Consider the following 24,410-nt stretch of genomic DNA (forward strand, 5'->3'; position numbering starts at 1 on the left):
ATTTGTGTCACACAACACCCGTAACATAAAAATGTATATAAATTACCTTTTGTTATAATACCAGACACCTTTTTTTGATGTAATTAAGGGAATATAATTATTGAGCTGTGGGTAGATTCTGTTTGGAATACTATTTATTATGTATCTTTTCTGAGGACATGAATCAAAATTCTAATTTCATCTTATTAATGTAATAGTAAAATAATATTATACAACAGATGGGTCTAATCCTGAATGCTGATTGGTTATAACCCCATTCCAGCCTGTGTCTATTCCACAAATTACCACCGGCTAAATCTATGACATTAAAATGCCTATTTGCTCTGTTCCATCTGACTGCACAATCCACTGTCTCTTCAACCCAGACAGGTCATTTATAAACCTGATCACAATAAAAAGCATTGAGACATAATCTCACATTTCTTTTAGACTAACATTTTAGTTTTCAACAGCGGAGATTTGTATAAACCTTGCTGTCTGTCTCTCCGACATTTGCAACATTGTTTCAATTTTGAAATTTGATCTCCAGCTGTCCCATAGTAATGAAGGTGTTGGGAGTCGGGACGAGACAGGCATGCAGGCAGCTTTTCTCAGCCAGTCGAAATCACGAATCAGCTGGCATCATTTTTATGGATCTATACAAAGAAATGCCAATAGAAAACAGGTCAAATGAAATGCAGCTAGTTTGCTGTCTTTCCAGCTTCAGTTTGAAGTGATTGTGTTAGCTGTGTTGTTGGTTAGCTCCTCTGAACAACAGTGTCCTGACGAGAGAGCACATTTTCTATGCCAGGTGAAATCGTGCCTCATTTACCTTATTGTTATGGATGTATCCAAATAAATGTAATTAGAAAACAGCTTTAAAAAATGCTAATTCAGCTACTTTGCTGTTATTCTGTTTGCACTGTTTGACATGACTGTAAATTAGCCGTAGTTGGCTAGCTAGCAAGCAAGGGATAAGAACGTTGCCAGCCAGTATGGCAATGGAACACTTAGGACGAACGACTGGGTCGCGTCCATAGATACAGAACAAAGACTTAATGAATGGGCCGAACCGATCGGATGAACGACCAGCCAGCTTGGGTAGCAACCTTAGATTTGTGTCAGGACTATATCTCGTGGAAGGATGAAATAGTATGAATAAATTAATACAAATATAGTTAATGAAAATATATCAAACATTATTTGACTAGGTTGGTAACCTGTTGTATAAAAGTGATAATGCCCCCGAAGCCGGTGTTTGTCTCGGGCCTAACAATTCCCGTGCCAATTATATCCTCCAAACACCAGCTTCTTGGGCATTATCACTTAAATAATGGCAGACACTTTTAGCCTAAGCAACTTAGTCATCTGTGCATATATTTTACTTATGGGTGGCCTCAGGAGTTGAACCTACAATCCTGGCGTTGCAAGTGCCATGCTCTACCTACTGAGCCATACAGGCACATGTATTTGATATTTACCATCTATATATGCATTAATGACACGTAACCTATTGTCACATTCCTTAATTTGTCATAAGGAGAATAAGGTACGTCTTCTTTTTTTTAAAGATTATTTGGAAAAGCCACCACTCAATATGAAGGCAGGGGTCTCAATCAGGAACCTTGTAAAGATCTATAAAACTGGGAAAAAGCTTGCAGTGGATGGACTAACTGTGGACTTCTTCGAGAATCACATCACCTCTTTCCTTGGTCACAATGGGGCAGGAAAAACAACCACCATGTAAGTAACACAATAATATAAATGGACTGAATTTATGTAGTGCTCTTCTAGATTTTAAAGCTTAAAGGGAAAATTGCCTCAAAAACTGAAAGAAATACCTAAAGAGAGTTTTTGAGTGGATTTCCCCTTTTTAGAGCTTTACATCATTGTGTGGATGCAACTCACCTCATCCACTGCCAATGTGTAACACCCACCTGGGTGATGCCACAGCAGCCATTTTGTCCCAGAAAGCTCAACACACAGCTATCACAGTGTAGAGGTGAGGAAAGGACTTACAAACTGGCAGCTCTCCATGGTATCACATGAGGACACATTACATAGTACTTAAAATGTATTGTGCAACAAAAATAAATGCAATGATTTGCACATTTGTTTCATCTAGTTCATTTAACTCTGATTTCTTCTTGAAATAATGAAGTACACATAAAATAAAATCTTGCTCTTACTTTGCGATGAGTTTGAAAGATGACAAAACTGCGAGTGGAAAGTGAGTGGGAATTATACTTGACGGGTTACATTGTTTTCACAAGCTGTTTACAGTTAATTCACTTTTTAAAGATTCTACTTCACTGCAGCTGTAATGAGATTACTCTATCATGTCTATCCTCACAATTAAATATGTGAATTTTGTTGATTGATTAGCCAACCATGATACATTTTGTTGATTAGTTCTTATACACTGGGAAAGTGACGTCTATTTCCACCACCACTTTCATATTCACTTTTTCTGTTTTTGACTGGACTTCCAGATGATATAATCAAATTCCAGAAAATGTGGTTATTTAAGATATACAAAATTGTATATAAAATGATATTCATAATTGTGAATTAATTTACTTCTACACAATGCGTTTTATGAAGGTTTTCGATTCCGTTTCTATAGATACGGAAGTGAAAATGACGTCCCACTTTCCCAGTACATTTTCTTGTACTCCTTTTGTCTTACAGGTCGATCCTGACAGGACTCTTCGCTCCGACGTCGGGGACCGCTCTAATAAACGGTTATGATATCCGCACAGACATGGACACCATTAGAAAGCATCTGGGAATGTGCCCTCAGCACAATGTCTTATTCAACGAGTAAGTGGCATTCAACAAGTGGATCGATATCGCTCAATCACCTCTTCAATAACCTATATCCCAGCAGGCAAAACTGGTTGCAATGACATCACTATGTCATGGGCAGGTTGTGCACTGGTTGTATAAGGACGTTTTGCAAAGGTCTGACCAGATTACAGCCGAAATATGACAGACCCCCATGATCTCTAAATTTTGATATGAAAAGACGTCTTGGTTTCTTGGTGTAATAGAGACCAGCTGGTTGTAATTTGGCTATATGGCCTCTTCTCAACAGGAAAAAACATGTTTACAATTAGACAATGTTCATGAAAATGTTATGTCACAGTTAATGTTGGACGTATTCCAAATGAAACATCGACAGTAACTTGCATCTCAAATCATTGCGAAACTCTCACCCATCCTCAGGCCTACTTCGAACTAAGCTTTTTTTCATTCCATCCACTTTCTTCCCTCTAATAGTGTCATTATCAACCACGATGCAGACTCACAGGCGGACGTTGTTCGTTCTGCCCTTTCATAACCGGGTTCTCTTCCATTTTCCCCTTTGCTGAGTGATCACCTGCGACCTCCGATGCCTCATGTCTCTTACATCATGATTATGACTGAGTACCGGGCAAATTACGGCCATGAATATTTATCCCAACAGAACTGAAGTGTCTATAATTAAACTGGGGCTCTCAATATTCATGCGTACGGGAAGTAGGCTAGACGCTAAAACGTACGCACAGATATGCCCGCCGGCTTGCCAGTCAAGATGATTCCGCGAAAGTTCGTGACATGTGAACGGAGTCGGCTGGCTGGAGTGGAAACAGTGGTGTCAGAGAGGTGTGGATTGTGTTAATATGAAAGGTTGCGAGTTGATGATGAGGGTACTTATGGGCGCTAATAAGTCATCTATGAGTCATGAAGGACCATATGATTTTGTAATAGCAGTTGAAGTTCATTGGAAGTTTAGTTCAAGAGTGACTATCCCGTGTAACTTTAAGTACAATGAAATAATATATAATCAAACATTTTATTATTGTTATTGTCACTTGAGTCTGGAAATGCAGAAAATACTGGATCCACTTTTTGTACATTTGATAAATCAAATCATTTTTTCTGCTTCTTAGCCTTACAGTTGAGGAACACATCTACTTCTACTCCAGATTAAAGGGACGAAGCCGAGAGGAAGTGAAAACAGAGATCGACCAAATGATCAAGGATGTCGGGCTGCCACACAAACGCAAGGAATTTGCCAAGAACCTGTCAGGTGCGTGTGTGTGTCCAGGGAATGCAATCATGCACAAATTTAACTTTATATAACATTTTCATTAGGTAACTCTGTCCCCGAGCCACCACTTGTCAAACTGTGTGTGCACGCATGCGTGTGTGTGGAAATGCAGGTGTATAAACCATTGTCTGGGGGGCAAACAATATGCTTGATAAATTGGCTCCAGTCATGGGTTGCATGTGAACAAAATCACTGAAATATGCCATTCAAGGTTAATCTAGTCTGACATTTCCACAACATTAGCACAACACAAGACACATTCACAACAGCTCCCAGAGTGTCAGCCTGTGCTGTTCTGTGTCAGGTTTCCATCCAACCCTTTTTAATGTGAGGAAAGTACATGTCAAAAAAAATGTGACGAAAGACCTAATGGCCTGATGGAAAGTCATTATGCCGATACACAATCGGGTTTCTTCACCATTTGTGTATCTGCTTGTTAACAAATCAAATTTTGCAACGCGTTTAGACTTTACCGTGAAATGCTTGCTTACAAGCCCTTCCCAACGACGCAGAGTTTAACAAAAAAAATAGTAACACAAGAGGAATAAAATACTCAAGATTAGAGCTATATACAGGGAGTACCAGTACCAGATCTATGTGGAGCTATATACAGGGAGTACCAGTACCAGATCAATGTGGAGCTATATACAGGGAGTACCAGTACCAGATCAATGTGGAGCTATATACAGGGAGTACCAGTACCAGATCAATGTGGAGCTATATACAGGGAGTACCAGTACCAGATCAATGTGGAGCTATATACAGGGAGTACCAGTACCAGATCAATGTGGAGCTATATACAGGGAGTACCAGTACCAGATCTATGTGGAGCTATATACAGGGAGTACCAGTACCAGATCAATGTGGAGCTATATACAGGGAGTACCAGTACCAGATCAATGTGGAGCTATATACAGGGAGTACCAGTACCAGATCAATGTGGAGCTATATACAGGGAGTACCAGTACCAGATCAATGTGGAGCTATATACAGGGAGTACCAGTACCAGATCAATGTGGAGCTATATACAGGGAGTACCAGTACCAGATCAATGTGGAGCTATATACAGGGAGTACCAGTACCAGATCAATGTGGAGCTATATACAGGGAGTACCAGTACCAGATCAATGTGGAGCTATATACAGGGAGTACCAGTACCAGATCAATGTGCAGGGGTATGAGGTATTTGAGGTAGATATGTACATCAAGGCAGGTTAAAGTGACTATGCATCAGGATAGGTGCATAGTCACGTGTGGCTCAGTTGGTTGAGCTTGGCGCTTGCCAGGGTTGCGTTTTCGTACTGGGGGGACCAATACGAAAACGTATGCACTCACTACTCTAAGTCGCTCTTGATAAGAGTGATGACTCAAATGTAAGAGGAAGATATGTACATAATAGCAGAGTAAAGTGACTAGGCATCAGGATAGATAATAATATGAGTAAAATAGAGAACAGAATAGCAGCAGGCAGCATAGGATTTGTGTATGTGATGTGCAATCTGCTTGGAAGGTGTGATATTCACACAAGCAGATTGCACATCACACACACTGTCGATCAATAGTATAATTGTTTCATGTGCTTGTACTATCTGTAACAAAATGTCAAACTGACCATTAGCTACAGTACATACCTTGCCATTCTATGACAGTGTTGTCCTTATTGAGAAAGACACCTGGTGCTTTTGATTTCAACCAAAAACGTAACCTTTATGAAAGGAAAAAGCTGACAAACTGTAAGTGATATCAAGACCAAACCTCAAAGAAATTGATCAGAATGAACACAGATATGCTTTTTAAATGTCAAAATTGATCAGGCCTAGTCTTTGAGGGCCACTGTAAATGCTAGTTTTCATTTCAGTCTCTTGGTTCTCGTTTCTTCCCTGTATCGATCAATAAGGTCATTGATTAGCTAGGAAGTCCACACACCTGGTTTTCAGGTCTAACTCTGACACATTTTAAAGGAAATAAATAAAACCTGAAGACAATGTGGCCCCACTGCATGGATCTGAAATGATTGGATCATTTTACACAATATGGTTCAAATTCCACCTATCAGAGGGAAAGGTGGAGAAACAGAGTCCAGGAGCTAGGGGCCAGAATTTGATTTGGAATTGGGCCTGTATGTTCTCTCAAGGGCACATAAAGTCCTCTTCTAATCGTACCTGTTTCCCTATACCTATTCAATTCATTAAGATCCACCACACAAGTGTGTAGGGGCCAGGGGTCGATTTGGAATTGGGGTTATGTGTCCTTTGAAGGGGAAGAAAGTGTGCCCTTTGAAGGGAGCAGAAAGTGACCAAATATGAACTGTGCCCTTTCTCAGGGGGAATGCAGAGGAAATTGTCGGTGGCAATCGCATTCGTGGGAGGGTCCAACATTGTCATCCTGGATGAACCCACAGCGGGGGTGGACCCATACGCCCGGAGGGGGATATGGGAACTACTGTTGAAGTACAAACAAGGTATGGGATCTGTCGGTTGAATACCAAACCACTCTGTTGAGCTCCAAAGTCTATACACTATGTTTGATGTTGTTAGGAGTGTTGACTTTAAGTATTTATTATGGGTCTTCTCTATGAACAGAATTCTCAGATATGGACCAAGGTACTTCAGCTTCAGCTTTTTCACTGTCTTTTTACTGTTGTTTTTATTTCTTTGCTTATCTATTTTTCACCTAATACCTATTTTTTACTTAGAAATTGCACTGTTGGTTAGGGCCTGTAAGTAAGCATTTCATTGTAAGGTCTACAGCTGTTGTGTTCGGCGCACGTGACAAATAAACTTTGATTTGATATATAGGAATATCCGAAGTTAAATGCATTGTAAAACATCCAGAATTAAATGATTTTGTATTTTAAAAAATGACAAAATGAAGGTAGATAATTTGGCTTTAGGAGAGCTCACGCAAGTTAACTCTTTTTTTAAAATTAGCATTTCATTGATTTAGTTTTAATTACTATTTTTCTGGTATGATTTTGTTTGGGTCGGCAATGACACAGTTGTCTTCCCAGTCTACAGTATCGTCATGGAGACCGATAATGTTGACTAGATGACAGCGATAATAAGACATCGGAGACTCATCCAATTTGATGGGACAGTTAAAAGGCTCTTTAATTGTTGACATATTCAATTGCTTGTCATTTTCTGGGATGCACTTTTGCCTGTTTGCCCAAGCTTCCCTATGACTGAAAGGCATGACATGGACATTATAATAACACATTTCCAAGATGTCTAAATGTTTGATGTGCATTGAGCAGCATTTCATCTTAGCTATTTCATTAGCAGTATTCATTACCTAATCAAGTCCCATCCAGAGCTTGAGAACTCTTGTTTAATGAGAACATTCACATCCATACTAAGTTAAGTGTCATACTGTAGCATGTCTTATTGGCACCACAATGTTAGAATTGTTGCTAAAGTTTATCATTATCACTGGAATTAATTTGCACTGAGAGTATATTTGTTTGAAACCAAAGCCAAGCTGATATATAGCATGTTTTACTTCCTTGATTAAGTGCTTTGGTCTTAAACTTAAGAGTAGCTCAGACGTTTGGCTGTTTTTGGCTAATTGTTTTTCCAGGAAATGGTATCGTCTGATTCTCAAATGTTCCCATTAGTTAGTCTAAGTGTAATTGATAGCAAGTAACTGACACCTTTCACATAGTTGAAGCTCTGAAGTAGCCAAACTTGTAACATGTATGCACCGAAGCTTGTTAATTACAACATTCAATAGACACTAATGAGGTCCCTATAGGAATACATCACATTTCCACCTCCATTTATTCCTCTGAAGATCTCTTACACTCTGTAGATGTTTGATGATATGACCTGCATGGATAATTTGGTTGCTGATCTATGATCTTCCTAGATTACTTCTAAAACATATTTATGGAGATCTAATACGTTCCAATTGAACTCATGTGCTGAAAGCACTTGCCATTCCCCAATTTGAACTGTAGATGTGTGAGCATGTGTCAAATAGTTGGGTAGGAGAGAGAAGGGAGAGAGTGTAATCACAGCGTGGAGGAGTTCTTAAAGATCAACAAAACGCAACAATTAAGAAAAACAAGATTTCAGTCTTGGGGGGGTGTAGTTTGATGTGGCAGTTACTGATGTTTGTCCCCCATGAGACACCATAGGAACAAAGCCAGTATTCCTTCCTCAAAATATTTGAGAATGAATCTAAGATGCACTACATGACCAAAAGTATGTAGACACCTGCTCGTCGAACATCTCATTACAAAATCATGCACATTAATATAGAGTTGGTCCCCCCTTTGCTGCTATAACAGCCTCCACTCTTCTGGGAAGGCTTTCCACTAGATGTTGGAACATTGCTCCGGAAACTTGTTTCCATTCAGCCACAAGAGCATTAGTGGCTGATCGCACAAATGTTGGGCGATTAGGCCTGGCTCGCAGTCGGCGTTCCAATTCAACCCAAAGGTGTTCGATGGAGTTGAGGTCAGGTTTCTGTGCAGGCCAGTCCAGTTTTCCACACCGAACTCGACAAACCATTTCTGTATGGACCTTGCTTTGTGCATGAGGGCATTGTCATGATGAAACAGGAAAGGGCCTTCCCCAAACTGTTGCAACAAAGTTGGAAGCACAGAATCGTATTGAATATCATTATATGCTGTAGCATTAAGATTTCCCTTCACTGGAACTAAGGGGCCCAGCCCAAACTATGAAAAACAGCCTCAGACCATTATTCCTCCACCACCAAACTTTATAGTTGACACTATGCATTCAGACAGGTAGTGTTCTCCTGGCAACTTCCAAACCCAGATTCGGGCTGCCTGATGGTGAAGCATGATTCATCCCTATAGAGATAATATTTCCACTGCTCGAAAGTCCAATGGTGGCAAGCTTTACACCACTCCAGCCGTCACTTGGCATTGCGCTTGTGTGCGGCTGCTCAGCCACGGAAACCCATTTCATAAAGCTTCCAACGAACAGTTCTTGTGCTGACGTTGCATCCAGAAGACGTTTGGAACTCGGTAGTGAATGTTGCAACCCGAAGACAGGCGATTTGTACGCGCTATGCACCTCAGTACTCAACGGTCCCGTTCTATGAGCTTATGTGGCTTACCAGCTAGGATTGTGGCGGTCACGAAATGTCGTCAGCCGGTGATTGTCAAGCTAATAACTGTAGGTCTCATGGTAACTGTCTTCCACACACAGCCTACAAGCCACTGATGCAGACCTTTGGAACATTTACATTTTAAAAAGTCTAATAAATCCATGTAAAATAGCCTACACCTTCATAACAAATCCATGATTTACTTAAGACAGGTCTAAAGAAGCATGATATGAAGAAAATGTAGAAGAACAGAATAGCATACTCTGGCTATGCCAAATGGCTTTGGACTACACAAGTTAATTCAGGAGACAAGATTTGCTTAAAATTCCGCGGCATTATTTAATATGTTTTTATAGTATGAAGACTACAATTGAACAAAGCTGAATAAAATAGAAAGTATATTTTCTCCAAACGATTTGAGGCTATTCTGTGTTGAGCAGTTAAAAAAAGAAATAGGTACTCCTATATGCTTAATTTGGAGTTATTCATGTAACTTTAGTTGTTCTACAAACGTTGGGCTATATGTTTTGATATTTAATACATTGTAAGGCTGCATGATGCGACTCTAATTATGATTTGAAAAAGTTGCTTGAAAGGCATGAACTCTCCTTTGTTTTTTGAGCAGGCTGTACACACTCAGTCTCTCATTCAAAATTTGACAAGAAATTGATAATGCCTCAAATTTCACAGCAGCCTTCCCTTTGTGTGGCCGTAATGCACCCTCAAAAAGTCCATGCCTTTTGCGGCCAGTGGCCGTTGTGCCGTTGGCCTTTTCTCACAGGCTACAAGTGAAGACAGACACATCAGGGACTCAATTCCAAGGTGCATATTGAAGATATTGGAAGAACTGTCCACATTTACTTTTCGTCAGTCAACAAGATGAGTAGACCTAACGAACAGCAAAAGCACTAGCCTATGTCAACCTACTATCCCCCATAATAATAAAGTCAACCTATTCTATTCTGTGCGAGAAATAAATATTCCAAACATAGTCTGGGACAGTTGTGGGATGCAATAGATCCCAAATTAATACAGCCACTAACATCAAAAAACTTTTATAAGCAATGTGGCTGACGCAACAGATCAGAACATTTACCTTAAAATGCTGATAAACTATTAGGCTATTTCTTCACATTATAAGCACAGCAATGCGCATATGGCAGTAGGCTATATGGTCAAATGTTCCATTAGTGGGAAAACACCATTATCAAAAGTGACTTCAAATGTGATTATGCGTGTACCGTAAATTCCGGACTTTAAGCCACAACTTTTTTCCCAGGCTTTGAACCTCGCGGCTTAAACAATGACGCGGCTAATATATAGATTTTTCCCGCTTTCAATTTTTTTTCTTAAAAAAAAACACATTCTGTGACGTGCTCAGTTTTTTGGCGGCATGAAGCTTTCATTAGACCAATGAAATTGCCAAACGGGTTATGGTCAAACAACTTTTTTGTTTACTGTTTAGATTAAATCGAGCGCTCTCAAATTTCCCATCATTCTGATTACGGTAGTCATTTTGTCACCCTCATCATGGCAAAGACACGGAGAAATGCATATGATGCAGCTTTCAAGTTGAAGGCGATTGATCTGGCTGTTGGAAAAGGAAATAGAGCTGCTGCACGGGAGCTTGGTCTTAATGAGTCGATGATAAGACGTTGGAAACAGCAACGTGAGGAATTGACTCAGTGCAAAAAGACAACTAAAGCTTACTGCTAATTTTGTATTTTTTGTTACAAGCCGTGTTTCATTAAAGTCTATTTATTTTTGTTACAAGCCGTGTTTCGTTAAAGCCTATTTATTTTGTTACAAAGCGGATTAATGTGGTTCATTTTAAGAAGATATTTTGCCACTTGTGATACAACCTTATCAAAACATATATGCCTATGGGCTAGGCTACATGAGGTGTGTGACTATGATTAGAAAAAGTGTCAAAAAGAAGGCATTGTTTCTTATGCTGGGTATCATTCACAAGTGATTCATATATAATTCACAAGTGATATATATATATAATTCACAAGTGATATTATAGAATTCTTTACATATACTAAATAATATACAAAACCAGTCAAAAGTTTGGACACACCTACTCATTCAAGGGTTTTTCTTTATTTTTACTATTTTCTTCATTGTAGAATAATAGTGAAGACATCAAAACTATGAAGTAACAGATATGGAATCATGTAGTAACCAAAAATGTTTTAAACAAATATATTTTTTGTTTCCTTCACTCTGCGTTCCAACTAATCCCAAACCATCTCAATTGGGTTGAGGTCGGGTGATTGTGGAGCCCAGGTCATCTGATGCAACACTCCATCACTCTCCTTGGTCAAATAGCCCTTACACCGCCTGAAGGTGTGTTTTGGGACATTGTCCTGTCGAAAAATAAAATGCTAACCAGGTGGGATGGCGTATTGCTGCAGAATGCTGTGGTAGCCATGCTGGTTAAGTGTGCCGTGAATTCCAAATAAATCACTGACAGTGTCACCAGAAAAGCACCCCCACCATCACACCTCCTCCTCCATGCCTCATGGTGGGAACCACACATGTGGAGATCATCTGTTCACCTACTCTGCGCCTCACAAAGACATGGCAGTTGGAACCTAAAATCTAAAATGATTGACTCATCAGACCATAGGACAGATTTCCACCCGTCTAATGCTTATTGTTCATGTTTCTTGGCCCAAACAAGTCTCTTCTTCTTACTGGTGTCCTTTACTAGTGGTTTCTTTGCAGCAATTCGACCATGAAAGCCTGATTTACGCAGTCTCCTCTGAACAGTTGATGTTGACGTGTCTGTTACTTGAACTCTGCGAAGCATTTATTTGGACTACAATCTGAGGTGCAGTTAACTCTAATGAACTTATCCTCTGCAGCAGAGGTAACTCTGGGTCTTCCTTTCCTGTGGCGGTCCTCATTAGAGTCAGTTTCATCATATCGCTTGATGTTTTTTGTGACTGCAAATGAAGATATTTTCAAAGTTCTTGGAATTTCCCCGATTGACTGACCTTCATGTCTTAAAGGCATGATGGACTGTTGTTTCTCTTTGCTTATTTGAGCTGTTCTTGCCATAATATGGACCTGGTCTTCTACCAAATAGGGCTATTTTCTGTATACCACCCCTACCTTGTCACAACACAACTGATTGGTTCAAATGCATTAAGATGAAAAATTAATTCCACAAATTAACTTTTAACAAGGCACACCTGTTAATTGAAATGCATTCCAAGTGACTAGCTCATGAAGCTGTTTGAAAGAATTCCAAGAGTGTGGAAAGCTGTCATCAAGGCAAAGGGTGGCTTGATGACAAATGTAAAATATAGTTTTGTATGTAACACTGTTTTGGTTACTACAGGATTCCATATGTGTTATTTCATAGTTTTGATGTCTTCTCTATTATTTTACAATATAGAAAAAAGTTCAAATAAAGAAAAACCCTTGAAGGAGTAGGTGTGTCCAAACTTTTGACTGGTACTGTATGTGTGAAATTTGTTTTGATTTAGAATGGACCATTATCATGCACCTGTCTCAAAGCAGGGGCAGCAGAAAAAAATACATGTCATCTATGCACTTTAATAGCGAATGGAGGACAGTTTTTCCGTGGTCCATTTTCATGCCAGCCAGGTAGGCTATACTCCTGTTATATAGATAAGTAATGTGCTTAATATTGGTAAAGTTGAGAAATATATATATATTACTAGACCTAGCCTAAATAAAGCTGATGGGATCCTCCTCTTTTTAGTAGAGGCCATCACTCTGTTTTCTCGCGCAATTGCTTAGCCTATAGAAATGTTGTGCAACATGAGCTCATGGGCTCTCATGAAGTGGTTGATTCGATTTTCGAATACATTTGCATTGATATCAGAGTGATTAGAGGGACAATAGAGTGCTAAGTACCAGGCAGTTATCAACTTTGGTAGACTACTAATGACCATCAGCAGCATCAGAGCTTGGAGAAGCCAAATTACTGTGATTAAATGGTCACGTGGAATTTGACTGCCTTCAATGACTCCAGACCGCTGGTGTGGGGGTAATACGGTCACCACAACAGCCCTACTACCACCTCATGGCTGAGCAGTTGTTGCTCCTAGACGTTTCCACTTCACAATAACAGCACTTACAGTTGACCGGGGCAGCTCTAGCAGGGCAGAAATTCAACAACTGACTTGTTGGAAATGTGGAGTCTTATGACGGTGCCACCTTGAAATTCACTGAGCTCTTCAGTGATGCCATTCTACTGCCAATGTTTGTCTATGGAGATTGCATGGCTGTGTGCTTGATTTTATACCCCTGTCAGCAACGGGTGTGGCTGAAATAGCTGAATCCACTAATTTGAAGGGGTATCCACATACTTTTGTAAATATATTGGTAGAGCATGGTGTTTGCAACGCCAGGGTTGTGGGTTCGATTCCCACGGGGGGCAAGTACGGGGGGGGAAAAAAATGTATGCATTCACTACTGTAAGTTGCTCTGGATAAGAGCGTCTGCTAAATGACTAAAATGTAAATGAATAAAGTGTAACTTAAGAAATCTGTTATGTGTTCTGTGGTGGGATTTGATAGAGTGCAATCCCTGCAGCTGTGTATCCCGTGTTAGTGGGCAACTGAGCATTGTCGAAATCGAAACTCAAGCCTCAGAGACTGACTTTATGAACAAAATTATCCTATTTACACTTTGTTGTCAATTTTGACACTAGAATACATTTTCCAGACTAATATCGATGCCACATAGGCAATAAACTACTTCTCTGATAGAAAGCGGCCTAACTTCAAAGTTTAACTCGGGAGTACATTAAATAACATGTTCTGATATTACAGCTTACAGCGTTATATATTTGGTTAAAGCTTAATGTCTCAGCAGTGAAATATATTCTCATATTTAGGCGAGGATGTAGTTGACAAAAGGTTTGGTAATGATAGTGGATTATGTTTAAGTTGCATTCGATCAGTTGGGGAAACAATAGCGTTTATGCCATTTAGAGAATGCTAGAAAATGATCCGTGCGTATCTGATGCTACAGCCTGCAGGGTGTTTTTAATTAAAGTGATGAATCATTGAGATAAGACAAATGTTCTAAGCATAAATCAAAAAGCATAAACAAAAGGCATTTTATGGAAATTATGCATTTATGAATGAAATTAGGCTGAATTAAATGCCTCATCTCCCACACATTTTTTTATAATCAAGTCAATAAATGAAATAATCACTGATGCCACATTGCCTTGCAAATGAATCCTATTATCACCGACATCACAGCTGAAAACCAATTCATAGGTTATTCCATGAACAATTTGTTTCGTAGTTGCTCAATCTATTATGTATACAGATTGTAATTTAATACAGCATCTCCCCGGTTGACAAATGACCTAATACAGTATAAGAACAAATTAATCCCCTGTTGACAAATGACATAATACAGTATCAGAACAAATTAATCCCCTGTTGACAAATGACATAATACAGTATCAGAACAAATGAATCCCCTGTTGACAAATTACATAATACAGTATCAGAACAAATTCATTCCAAACGTTGGAGCAGTAGTGTAAACAAGCTTTGCTTGTACAGTAAGGAATCTGTCGGTGCTGACATACAGTTCCTTCAAAAAGTATTCTTACCTCTTGATTTTTTCCACAATTTGTTGTGATACAGCCTGCATTTAAAATGGATTCAAATTAGATTTTGTGTCACTGGCATGCACACAATACCCCATAATCTCAAAGTACAATTATGTTCTTAGACATTTTTACAAATGAGTAAAAAATGAAACTTTGTTATGGCAAGCCTAAATTAAGTTCAGGAGTACGAATGTGGTTAACAAGTCACATAATAAGGACTCACTCTGTGTACAATGCATGGACTAACTCTGTGTACAATAATAGTGTTTGACATGATTTTTAATGACTACCTCATCTTTGTACCCCACACATACAATTATTGGTTAGATTCCTCAGTCGAGCAGTGAAATTCAAACACAGATTCAACCACAAAGACCAGTGAGGTTTTCCAACGCCTTGCAAAAAGGACACCTATTGGTAGATGACTAAAAATAAAAACAGACATTGAATATCCTGTTAATTACACTTTGGATGATGTATCAACACACCAAGTCACTGCAAAGATACAGGCGTCCTTCCTAACTCAATTGCTGGAGAGAAAGGAAACCGCTCAGGGATGACATTAAAACAGAGAGTTTAATGGCTGTGATAGAAAACTCAGGATAAATCAACAACATTGTAGTTACTCCACAATACTAACCTAAATGACAGAGTGAAAAGAAGGACGCCTGTACAGAATACATATCAAAACATACATCCTGTTTGCAATAAGGCACTAAAGTAATCAGGGAGAAGGGCCTTGGTCAGGAAGGTGACCAAGAACCCGATGGTCACTCTGACAGAGGTCTAGAGTTCCTCTGTGGAGATGGGAGAACCTTCCAGAAAGACAACCATCTCTGCAGCACTCCACCAATCAGGCCTTTATGGTAGAGTGGCCAGACGGAAGCCACACCTCAATAAAATGCACATGGAGTTTGCCAAAAGGCACTTAGACTCTGACTATGAGAAACAAGAATCTCTGGGCTGATGAAACCAAGAATAAACTCTTTGGCCTAAATGCCAAGCGTCACGTCTGGAGGAAACCTGGCAGCATGAAGCATGGTGTGGCATCATCATACTGTGGGAATGTTTTTCAGCTGCAGGGACTGGGAGACTAGTCAGGATCGAGGCAAAGATGAATGGCGCAAAGTACAGAGAGATCCTTGATGAAAACCTGCTCCAGAGCGCTCAGGACCTCAGACAGGGGCGAAGTTTCACCTTCCAACAGGACAACGACCCTAAGCACACAGCCAAGAGAACGCAGGAGTGGCTTCGGGACAAGTCTCTGAATGTCCTTGAGTGGCCCAGCCAGAGCCTGGACTTAAACATCTCAGGAGAGACCTGAAAATAGCTGTGCGACAACGCTCCCCATTGAACTCATATGTACATATATATTATTCAGACCCCTTGAACTTTTGAGTTTTACTGGGGTGGCGGTGTGGTAAGAGAGACCCTCCACCGTTGTGATATAACTCAACACTCTCAAGACACTAAGAAACCCTATCCTTCCAATTCATCAGTAACTTCCCACTTTTCTCAATTGAAATGTTCTATGTACCGTTGATAAGATAAACAGAACACTCTCTTTAGATACAGCCTGTTTGAAGTAAAAGATGTAGACAACCCCAAAACTAAGTGCAAGTCATGTTTGTAAATGTAGTCCCTTAAAAGCGAAACATCACAATTTGTCATCTTCATGTTCATCATCTCCTGCACCACCCCAAAATCAACAGACTGTATGTGAAAATGTTGCGTTTCTGTGTTTTGTAGTAAAAAAGATAGAGCGAGATAAGTGTTTCCAGTGACATCGTCAACCAATAAGTAGGAAATGCCTACTCACAGTTGGTCAAAATCACGCGATGCACACCGATGATGTCATTGTTAACACTTATCTTCCTCTGTCTATGCTATGGAGTGTGGTGAATGTCAGACTTATTTAGTGGTTTAGTAATACGATAACTGCAACACTTCAGGCAGATTTTCTGTTTCTCATTGAGTGAGAGAAAAAGAGAACAAGCCCAGGTACTGTTCAGGTGTAAATAGTTTCCACATTATTGATCTAGTTATTATGGAATCCATATTAGGAATATTATCATTCCTCAGACCTCACCCTTCACCTAGTCAAGTTTGACGCTTGACTAGTGCAGGGTTTGGACTTGACTAGATGAGGGCTTGAGGAGGAGGGAGGAGGATTGACTAGTTTACAGTTAAGAAGACTGGGTGATGTCTGAGGAGGAGGGAGGAGGATTGACTAGTTTACAGTTAAGAAGACTGGGTGATGTCTGAGGAGGAGGGAACATTTTCTGAATGTGGATTTGGTTAATTAGGGTCCAGCCTCGGCACAGCAGTACGAAGTGTTTACTTTAGCCTAAATATACACGCCTATTAACTATCTATGTTAAACTGCATGAATGTCTGCATCCCTCCTTTTGATGTACTCTTAAAGGAATACAGGATTTTAGAACTTTGGTTTTCACCGGTATTATGTTGCATGTAGTCACAGCACAGGAGATGTGCCCGTGTTTCCCACTACTTTGATTTATCACTTTATTCTGTAATGCACCACAACACACCATAAATCAGTATACCTTTGTGGGCTGCACACCAACCAAACACATTTATTTTTCTCCCAGCTCCCATCATCCAGTGTGTTTTTATTATTTCTCCCTGTAAACCAAGGCAATTTCTTGAAAAATCAACAGCGAGCACAAACGGCCATGCAAAATGAGCCATGTCAGTAGTGCCGAATCACATGGGACTACCTGCGGCACTCCACCCAATTTCCCCCTTCAAAGAACCGCTCTTTGCCATACATTTTATACGCATGGAAAGTGCATTCCGTCACATTTGGTAAAATATGAACACAACTGTAGCCACCTCCCATCATTCTGGAGTTTTTTTTATGACAGCGTTACTCGTTCACTATCTTGCTACTTCGGGGAGAAACAATCTGATTGGAAAGTGTAGACATCATGGTATACAGTGATGGAGACACCAAACCGTTTTTGATACAGCATCTTGCTTCCTAGCAACGAGATTTGCATTGGCTAATTAATGTTAAATAAGTGCATTGTTTTCCCCCGCAGTTAGTCAAGGTAATTAGTTAGCCAGCAAAATGTGTTTGCAGTTGGTTAGCAATTGTTTCTACCCTATTTTGCGTGCTACAGTAGTGCTGCCGTGTCAATTACTTGTCTCCAAAAATGAGGTGTCTCCAGTTGTTTACATTTTACCATTGTGATTGACATATTTACAGTTAGTTAAGTACTGCACCCCTCTTTGCTAGCGAACCTAATGCTGCCTAAAACTAATAAGGTGGCTGCACTAATGTTTACATTTTGATGTTTGTGACATGCTTGTTTTGATACTTTCCGAGTCATGGGATCTCAGTGAGACACTCAATGGGCGTCTGGGCCATGGTAGTAAAGAGCTATAGCATAGCACAGAGAACAAGTTTAGAAGCTCAGATGGTGACAGGGCACAAGAGGTGGGAGGAAAAAAATGGTTGGGTTCTCAGGTTCTCCAAACAAAATAGCATATTGCTGCGTGAGGCTATGGCTAACGACCTCCGAGTGTGTCCTTATCCAGGTAATGCGTCCTGTGGGAATACAAATTTAACTAGCTCGGAGGGGAAAAAACTACACTCTCAGCAGATAGCCCTGACCTTTTGTAATAATGACCCCAAATCTGACGAAAAATGGGGGGGGGGGGTGAAATCCAGCCGGTCAGCTAATCAAGAGAGCGTGTGCGTCATATCACGGAACTGTATGTCCGACTGTACAATGCCCCTCTACTTGTGGCTGTTAGTGTATCAGCATGAATTCTCCTGGTAAAGGACTGCATCACCAATATTATGCAGATACAACTGTCAATTCCACAAAACAGCACAGTGTATTTCACTTCCATATTACTTTGACTCTAGTCAGTATCTTGTAATATAGGGGTTGCTAGTTTTCCCATTGTTGTTTTACACAATGGTTGCATGTAGTGTTTAGGCCTAATTTCACATCCGTTTAGCAGTCTTGCAGTATGTAGCCTGTTACATCATTATTTCCTCTTAAAATGTAAATATCCTGTTACAATGGCTTTATTGAAGTGTGCTAACCTTTAAAATCCTACATTTCCTTACATATCAGAGTATAAATTGGAGACAAGGGGTGTTTATGCTGTTTTGAAATGTGGCACAATCAACAAAAACAGAGATACATTTCACCGCTGCCACTACGCACGCTGTGAGCTAACGACATCGGCTAGATGACCATGCTGTGACTTCATCACAAATGTCATGCCTGCTTCCTGATTGACTAGGAATGTGCTAATTAGTATATGTTAGCTCAGGCTGCATGATATAACCCACCCCCTCCCTCTGTGAATAAGCAGGCTCCGGGGTTGTGTATGGATTCTCTGTGGTTGCCATTTGGTTTCACTCAAATATAACTTCCACTGACAAAAAAGGAAAGTGTGTTCAGAAACACAGCAAAGGGACTGTTTAGTAGATTTATTTAACCAGGCCTATGCATAGTTGTATGTTGGTTATATAGTATTCTATTTAGGAGGAAGTGTATGTAGTTGTTGTTTTCTATCTTGATTTGGAAGGAAAACTGTTATTGCAGAATTTGTCATTTGTTCCAGATTCCCACCCACACACAGTCTTGTTGCTTTGCAGTACAGTGTGAGTGTTAACACAGAGGGCTGGACAATGAGGAAATAAGCACAAAAACACATTGTGGAAACTTGTCTCAGTTCAATGACTTTACATTTGTTGTTTATTTGGTGCAACTTTCTTTATTTCTCAAGATGGTTGACAAAACAAACAAACTACTCCCAGAGTACTGACTCACACACATGCACACACCATCCCCCCTACCACCCACTAGCAGTTCTGGAGGGGGAGGGGGGCAGGGGGGGCCAGTGCCCTTGTGACAACAATTTTGGACCCCCTTGTGGCCCCCACTAAATGTGGAGTATGAAATAATTTTTACATAACTAATTTTTGATAGCGTTCTTTTTTTACATCCGTTATTAGACAGTGGCAACGCGGAACATGGTCTTTTGCCTGCTAATGCCTGCAATGCAGTGAAGAAAACGATATGACAACAATAACGTCTAATGTAACTGGCCCCAGCATGCCCCCCCCCCCCCCAGTTGAAATGGTCTAGAAGCGCCACTGCTACCACCTCAAATTGGACCCATTGAGTGAAATCAATAGATTGGTTTTCTCCATCTCTTCCCCGTAGGTCGCACAATCATCCTCTCCACTCATCACATGGATGAGGCAGACATCTTGGGAGACCGCATTGCCATTATCTCTCACGGCAAGATGTGTTGCTATGGCTCCTCCCTGTTCTTGAAGAAATACTTTGGCAGTGGCTACTATCTCACTCTGGTCAAGGCCGGAGACGAGCAAATGACCAACCAGTGCACTGGAGTCGAGCAGCGCCAGGTGAAAGAGGTAAATGGAGGAGAGTGAAGTTGCCCCTAGACACTGATCTCGGGTCAGTTTTTCATTTTCCCAAACAATGGTTAATTAAGGTTTGGAATAGGTGAGGGGAAACTGATCCGAGATCTGTACCTATGGGAAACATCACCCAGGAGCAAAGTTAATAATTTACCATGTGTGCTGCATTTTGCATTGATGTCTGTTTTGGGCATAGGAAATGTTATGTATTGATAACTTATCGATATGATTTTTGAAAGTTGTGCTAACAGTTGAAATTGTTGAAGATCCAAAACATGCCCCCAGATTGATAAATAGTTCTCTATTTAGGAAATGATGGAGCTGGGTGAACTCCACACTTGACACTTCATGTGCTACCTAGTTAAAAATCCCAACTTTTGTTTTATTTTTATTGGCTGTGCGTTTTCAGCTTAGTTTCATTTGATCATTGTGAGCTAAACCTGTATTTCCAAAGGAAACATACAACTCTGGTGCATATTTGCAATTGCCCATTCATGATGTCTGATCCCACATTGAACAACATCATTACACCGACCTATAATTCACCCATAATGGGGCATGATCATTTGTTAGACTTTTTGCATCTGGGGGAATCACTCCAATAGTAACCTCTAAGACACATCAGCAACATTTGCCATGCAGTCCGTTATTGACACGGTTCCTCTGACTTTCCAAAGTGATCTGACTTGTTGCCCACCCCTGTAATGATCTATGTTTAGTCTCCCCCAGCATGAGAATTGGCAGATACCGCTGTACTGGATGATACTAATTGTCTTGAGGGAGGGGGGGAGTGGGATTCTTGATCTAGTTCCTTGCAGTGCCTTGCACACTTAGTTTTAATCAATAGCAGCAAATGAACAAGATTCACTGATGCCTGCAGGGCTACAACAATTACCATTCGTCTATAGGCTCTTTGTGGGGAGTGGAGTAATTTGTTCAAAAATAAATAAATAAATTGAGAACAAAAAGACAAACAAGAGATGTAATGCTCCCCCAAAATGACTTGCATATTCAGCCCATTGGTGCCGAGGACTTGGCCTGTGGTTCTCATAAAAACAATAGTTCAGGCTTCCCATTCTGTCCATTGACTGTAAAGTTAAGGCCAGGCACCACAGGGTGAAATTACATCTACTTATCAATTTTGGGTATTTTGGTCCTTTAATATCATTATTTTCGAAAAGTAAACACAAAAATGGTCAACAACTTGTTTAGCACACTACCGTCATCAAAATGTCATGAATTGTAACTATTTTTACACGGATACACAGTACAGTGGGGTCCAAAATTATTGACACCCTTGATAAAGAGGCACAATAATGACTGTTTAAAATAAATAATTTAAATACTGACCGATATTAAATGCTCCAAGAAATTGGGAAACTATTTTCTTTAATACTAATACAATTGCTCATAGAAATAGATTTTGTTCAACAAGTCATATGTTTTTCCCTCAAAGGTGGAGGTAAAAATGATTGACAAAGATTCTTATCAAGTAGTCAAAAGTTTAGTATTTGGTACCATATTCTTAGCACGGAATGACTACATCAAGCTTGTCACCCTACAAACGTATTGGATGCATTTGCAGTAAAAAAAAAAAGTGTGTGTTTAAATTTTTTTGAGCCCAGTAGAAATGAATGGTAAATAATATATGCGTCATGTTGGAGTAACTTGCGTTGTAAATAACAATAGAATATGTTTCTAACACTTATACGTTAATGTGGATAATCAAGAATAAATAGTGAATAATGATGAGTGAGAAAGTTACAGTGGGTCAAAGATCCTACCCACAAGACATGCTAACCTCTCACCATCACCAATAACTCATGGCACGATGGTTGAGCGAATAGCATGAAGTATATACAGTGTCCATATTAGGATAGTCTCAGTAGGACTTTCAATCTCAGCAGTCCTGCTTAGTGGTGATTCGATAGATATGAGGAGAGAATGATGAAGGTAACAATCAGCCTGAGAGCTCCACCGTGATGCAACCTTTTGAATTTCTCTCTAACAGGAGACTGGTGAGTCATTGAGGAGAACCAGTCTGATTGAAGGGATCGCAAGACAGAACTGGAGTAACTCTGAACCCACAGGTAGGACTAACACCACCTAAATACAATTCATCAACAGGATCCACCTTAATAATGTATCCGAACCTTGTCATGTTTGTCCCTTGTGCTTCATTCGCAAGAGCCATATACAGTATGTTTTACCTTAACTGTCATGGGAAATAGTTAAATTGAAGGACGATTTTATGTAGTGTTTTTCCAAGTACTCAAATCACCTAACATTGTATGGGTGGAACTCACCGCCACACAGCTAGAACAGAAAAGAGAGACGAAGAGTGGCCTGAGAGTCTGACAGGCTTTAGAATGTCATGTCAGCAGTTGATTGTGCACTCCATTTCTTGTCACAGTGACATCTCTAAGTATTCTAGTCCACTCTCTCTCTCTCTCTCTCTCTCTCTCTCTCTCTCTCTGAAATCTGTGACACTGGCTAGTGGGTCTGATTGCCCGACCAGTGTCAGTCTCAACCAGAGTAGGTGTCGACCGTAGTCCCAATCAGTCATAAGGCAGCCTTGGTCTTCCAAATATTTTTTTTAAACTTGGAGTGATGATCAAGAATCAAGGAGCTGGGATGGGGGCCTGGATTGTACCTATCATGAAGGGAGAAAGACTGGATTTTGATTGATTGATTGTGTGAGTGTGGGGGGGGGGCGGCATGAATACAATGTCATGGCTTCATTTTGATCAATATCCAAACCGTCTAAAAAAATATACACAACAAATATGACAGAGGGAGCTTTCCAAGGATATATTCAATCATATCCTCTCTGTAGAACTGTCTGGGTATGCCAATGTTCTACTTAAAAACCACACCGATGTACCAGTCAAAAGTTTGGACACATCTACAGTACTCATTCCAGGCTTTTTCTTTATTTTTACATTGTAGAATAATAGTGAAGACATCAAAACTATGAAATAACACATATGGAATAATGTACAGTAGTAATCACAAAAGTGTTAAACTAATCAAAATATATTTTAGATTTTAGATTCTTCAAAGTAGCCACTCTTTGCCTTGATGACAGCTTTGCACACTCTTCGCATTCTCTTAATCACCTTCATGACGAATGTCTTTCCAACAGTATTGAAAGAGTTCCCACAATGTGACCAACCACCTTATGTAGCAAAAGTTGAAATTGTGTTTTTTACATTGGATAAAAGCAGAGACACAAGCTACAAAATGGTTTATCATACACTGCATTTGAGGAACAATGGGAAAGTAATTCTCCCTTGAAAGTTGATTAACTTGTAACCTCTCTTTTGCAAAAATGGCCTTTGAATGTTTTGGTACCTGCTGGAGAGCTCTCCTTTGTCTACACCCATTTAGCATTGTTCACACCCTCTTCAGCTTTAGCCCCCACACAAACTCTGACCATTTTACTCGCCCTAGCAGAGCTGGTTAGGTTGTTTTCATGTTATCCAGAGCGTTGGTGACTAACTGTGCTGCTGGCAACAATTTAATTACGCTTTTTTGCCAACGTTTACTGACACCGGCCATATTCAACAGGTGTTGAGCGTTCCTAAATTCATCAGTTATTCTGCGCTATGGCACACAGACGAGAGTGCTCTGAATTAGGAGTATATGGCCAGACTGAATATGCGAACGCACCCGAAATAGTTGCTTGCATAGTGGTCTTTTGTTAACTAGCTTAAAACCTCTTGAGACTCTCATCCCGTTAGCGGGATCATTTTCCAGCGAAAAACTCCTAGCGACATTAGCATAACGAAATTCAATATTTTTTTTTTTCAAATATAGGACTGTCTCATATCGTTTTATAGATACACCTCTCTTGAATCGACCCTCGTTGTCCGATTTCAAAAAGGTTTTACAGGAAAAGCACAATATTAGATTATGTTAGAGGAGTACATGGTAAAAGTAGCATCATATGAATTTTCCGACCAAGCACATGCATCACATATAACCAAAACACAGCTAAATGCAGCACTAACCTTTTACAAACTTCATCAGATGACACACCTAGGACATCATGTTACACACAGCATGCAATCTTTTGTTCAATAAAGGTCATATTTCAAATAAAAACAGCATTTTACATCGGCACCTGACGTTGACTAACTATTTTCCCATAAAATGCGTCCCGGGAAACAGTGCTACAATTTTATAAATTACTATTCGAAAACGAT

At 40.0% G+C, this 24,410-nt stretch overlaps 1 protein-coding gene across 2 annotated transcripts in view; it reads left to right on the top strand.

Annotated features, from left to right (window-relative positions):
• Positions 1 to 24,410, top strand: part of LOC115194265 (ATP-binding cassette sub-family A member 1) — a 220,755-nt gene that overhangs the window by 81,465 nt on the left and 114,880 nt on the right. For both annotated transcript variants that reach the window (XM_029753857.1, XM_029753858.1), the window contains exons 19-24: positions 1,551 to 1,722; positions 2,671 to 2,802; positions 3,915 to 4,054; positions 6,399 to 6,536; positions 19,982 to 20,196; positions 22,214 to 22,292. In XM_029753857.1, coding sequence (XP_029609717.1) covers positions 1,551 to 1,722; positions 2,671 to 2,802; positions 3,915 to 4,054; positions 6,399 to 6,536; positions 19,982 to 20,196; positions 22,214 to 22,292 — 876 coding nt within the window. The remainder of the gene's footprint in view (positions 1 to 1,550; positions 1,723 to 2,670; positions 2,803 to 3,914; positions 4,055 to 6,398; positions 6,537 to 19,981; positions 20,197 to 22,213; positions 22,293 to 24,410) is intronic.

The sequence above is a fragment of the Salmo trutta genome, chromosome 5 (genome assembly GCF_901001165.1).
Source record: "Salmo trutta chromosome 5, fSalTru1.1, whole genome shotgun sequence".
Classification (NCBI taxonomy): domain Eukaryota; kingdom Metazoa; phylum Chordata; class Actinopteri; order Salmoniformes; family Salmonidae; genus Salmo; species Salmo trutta.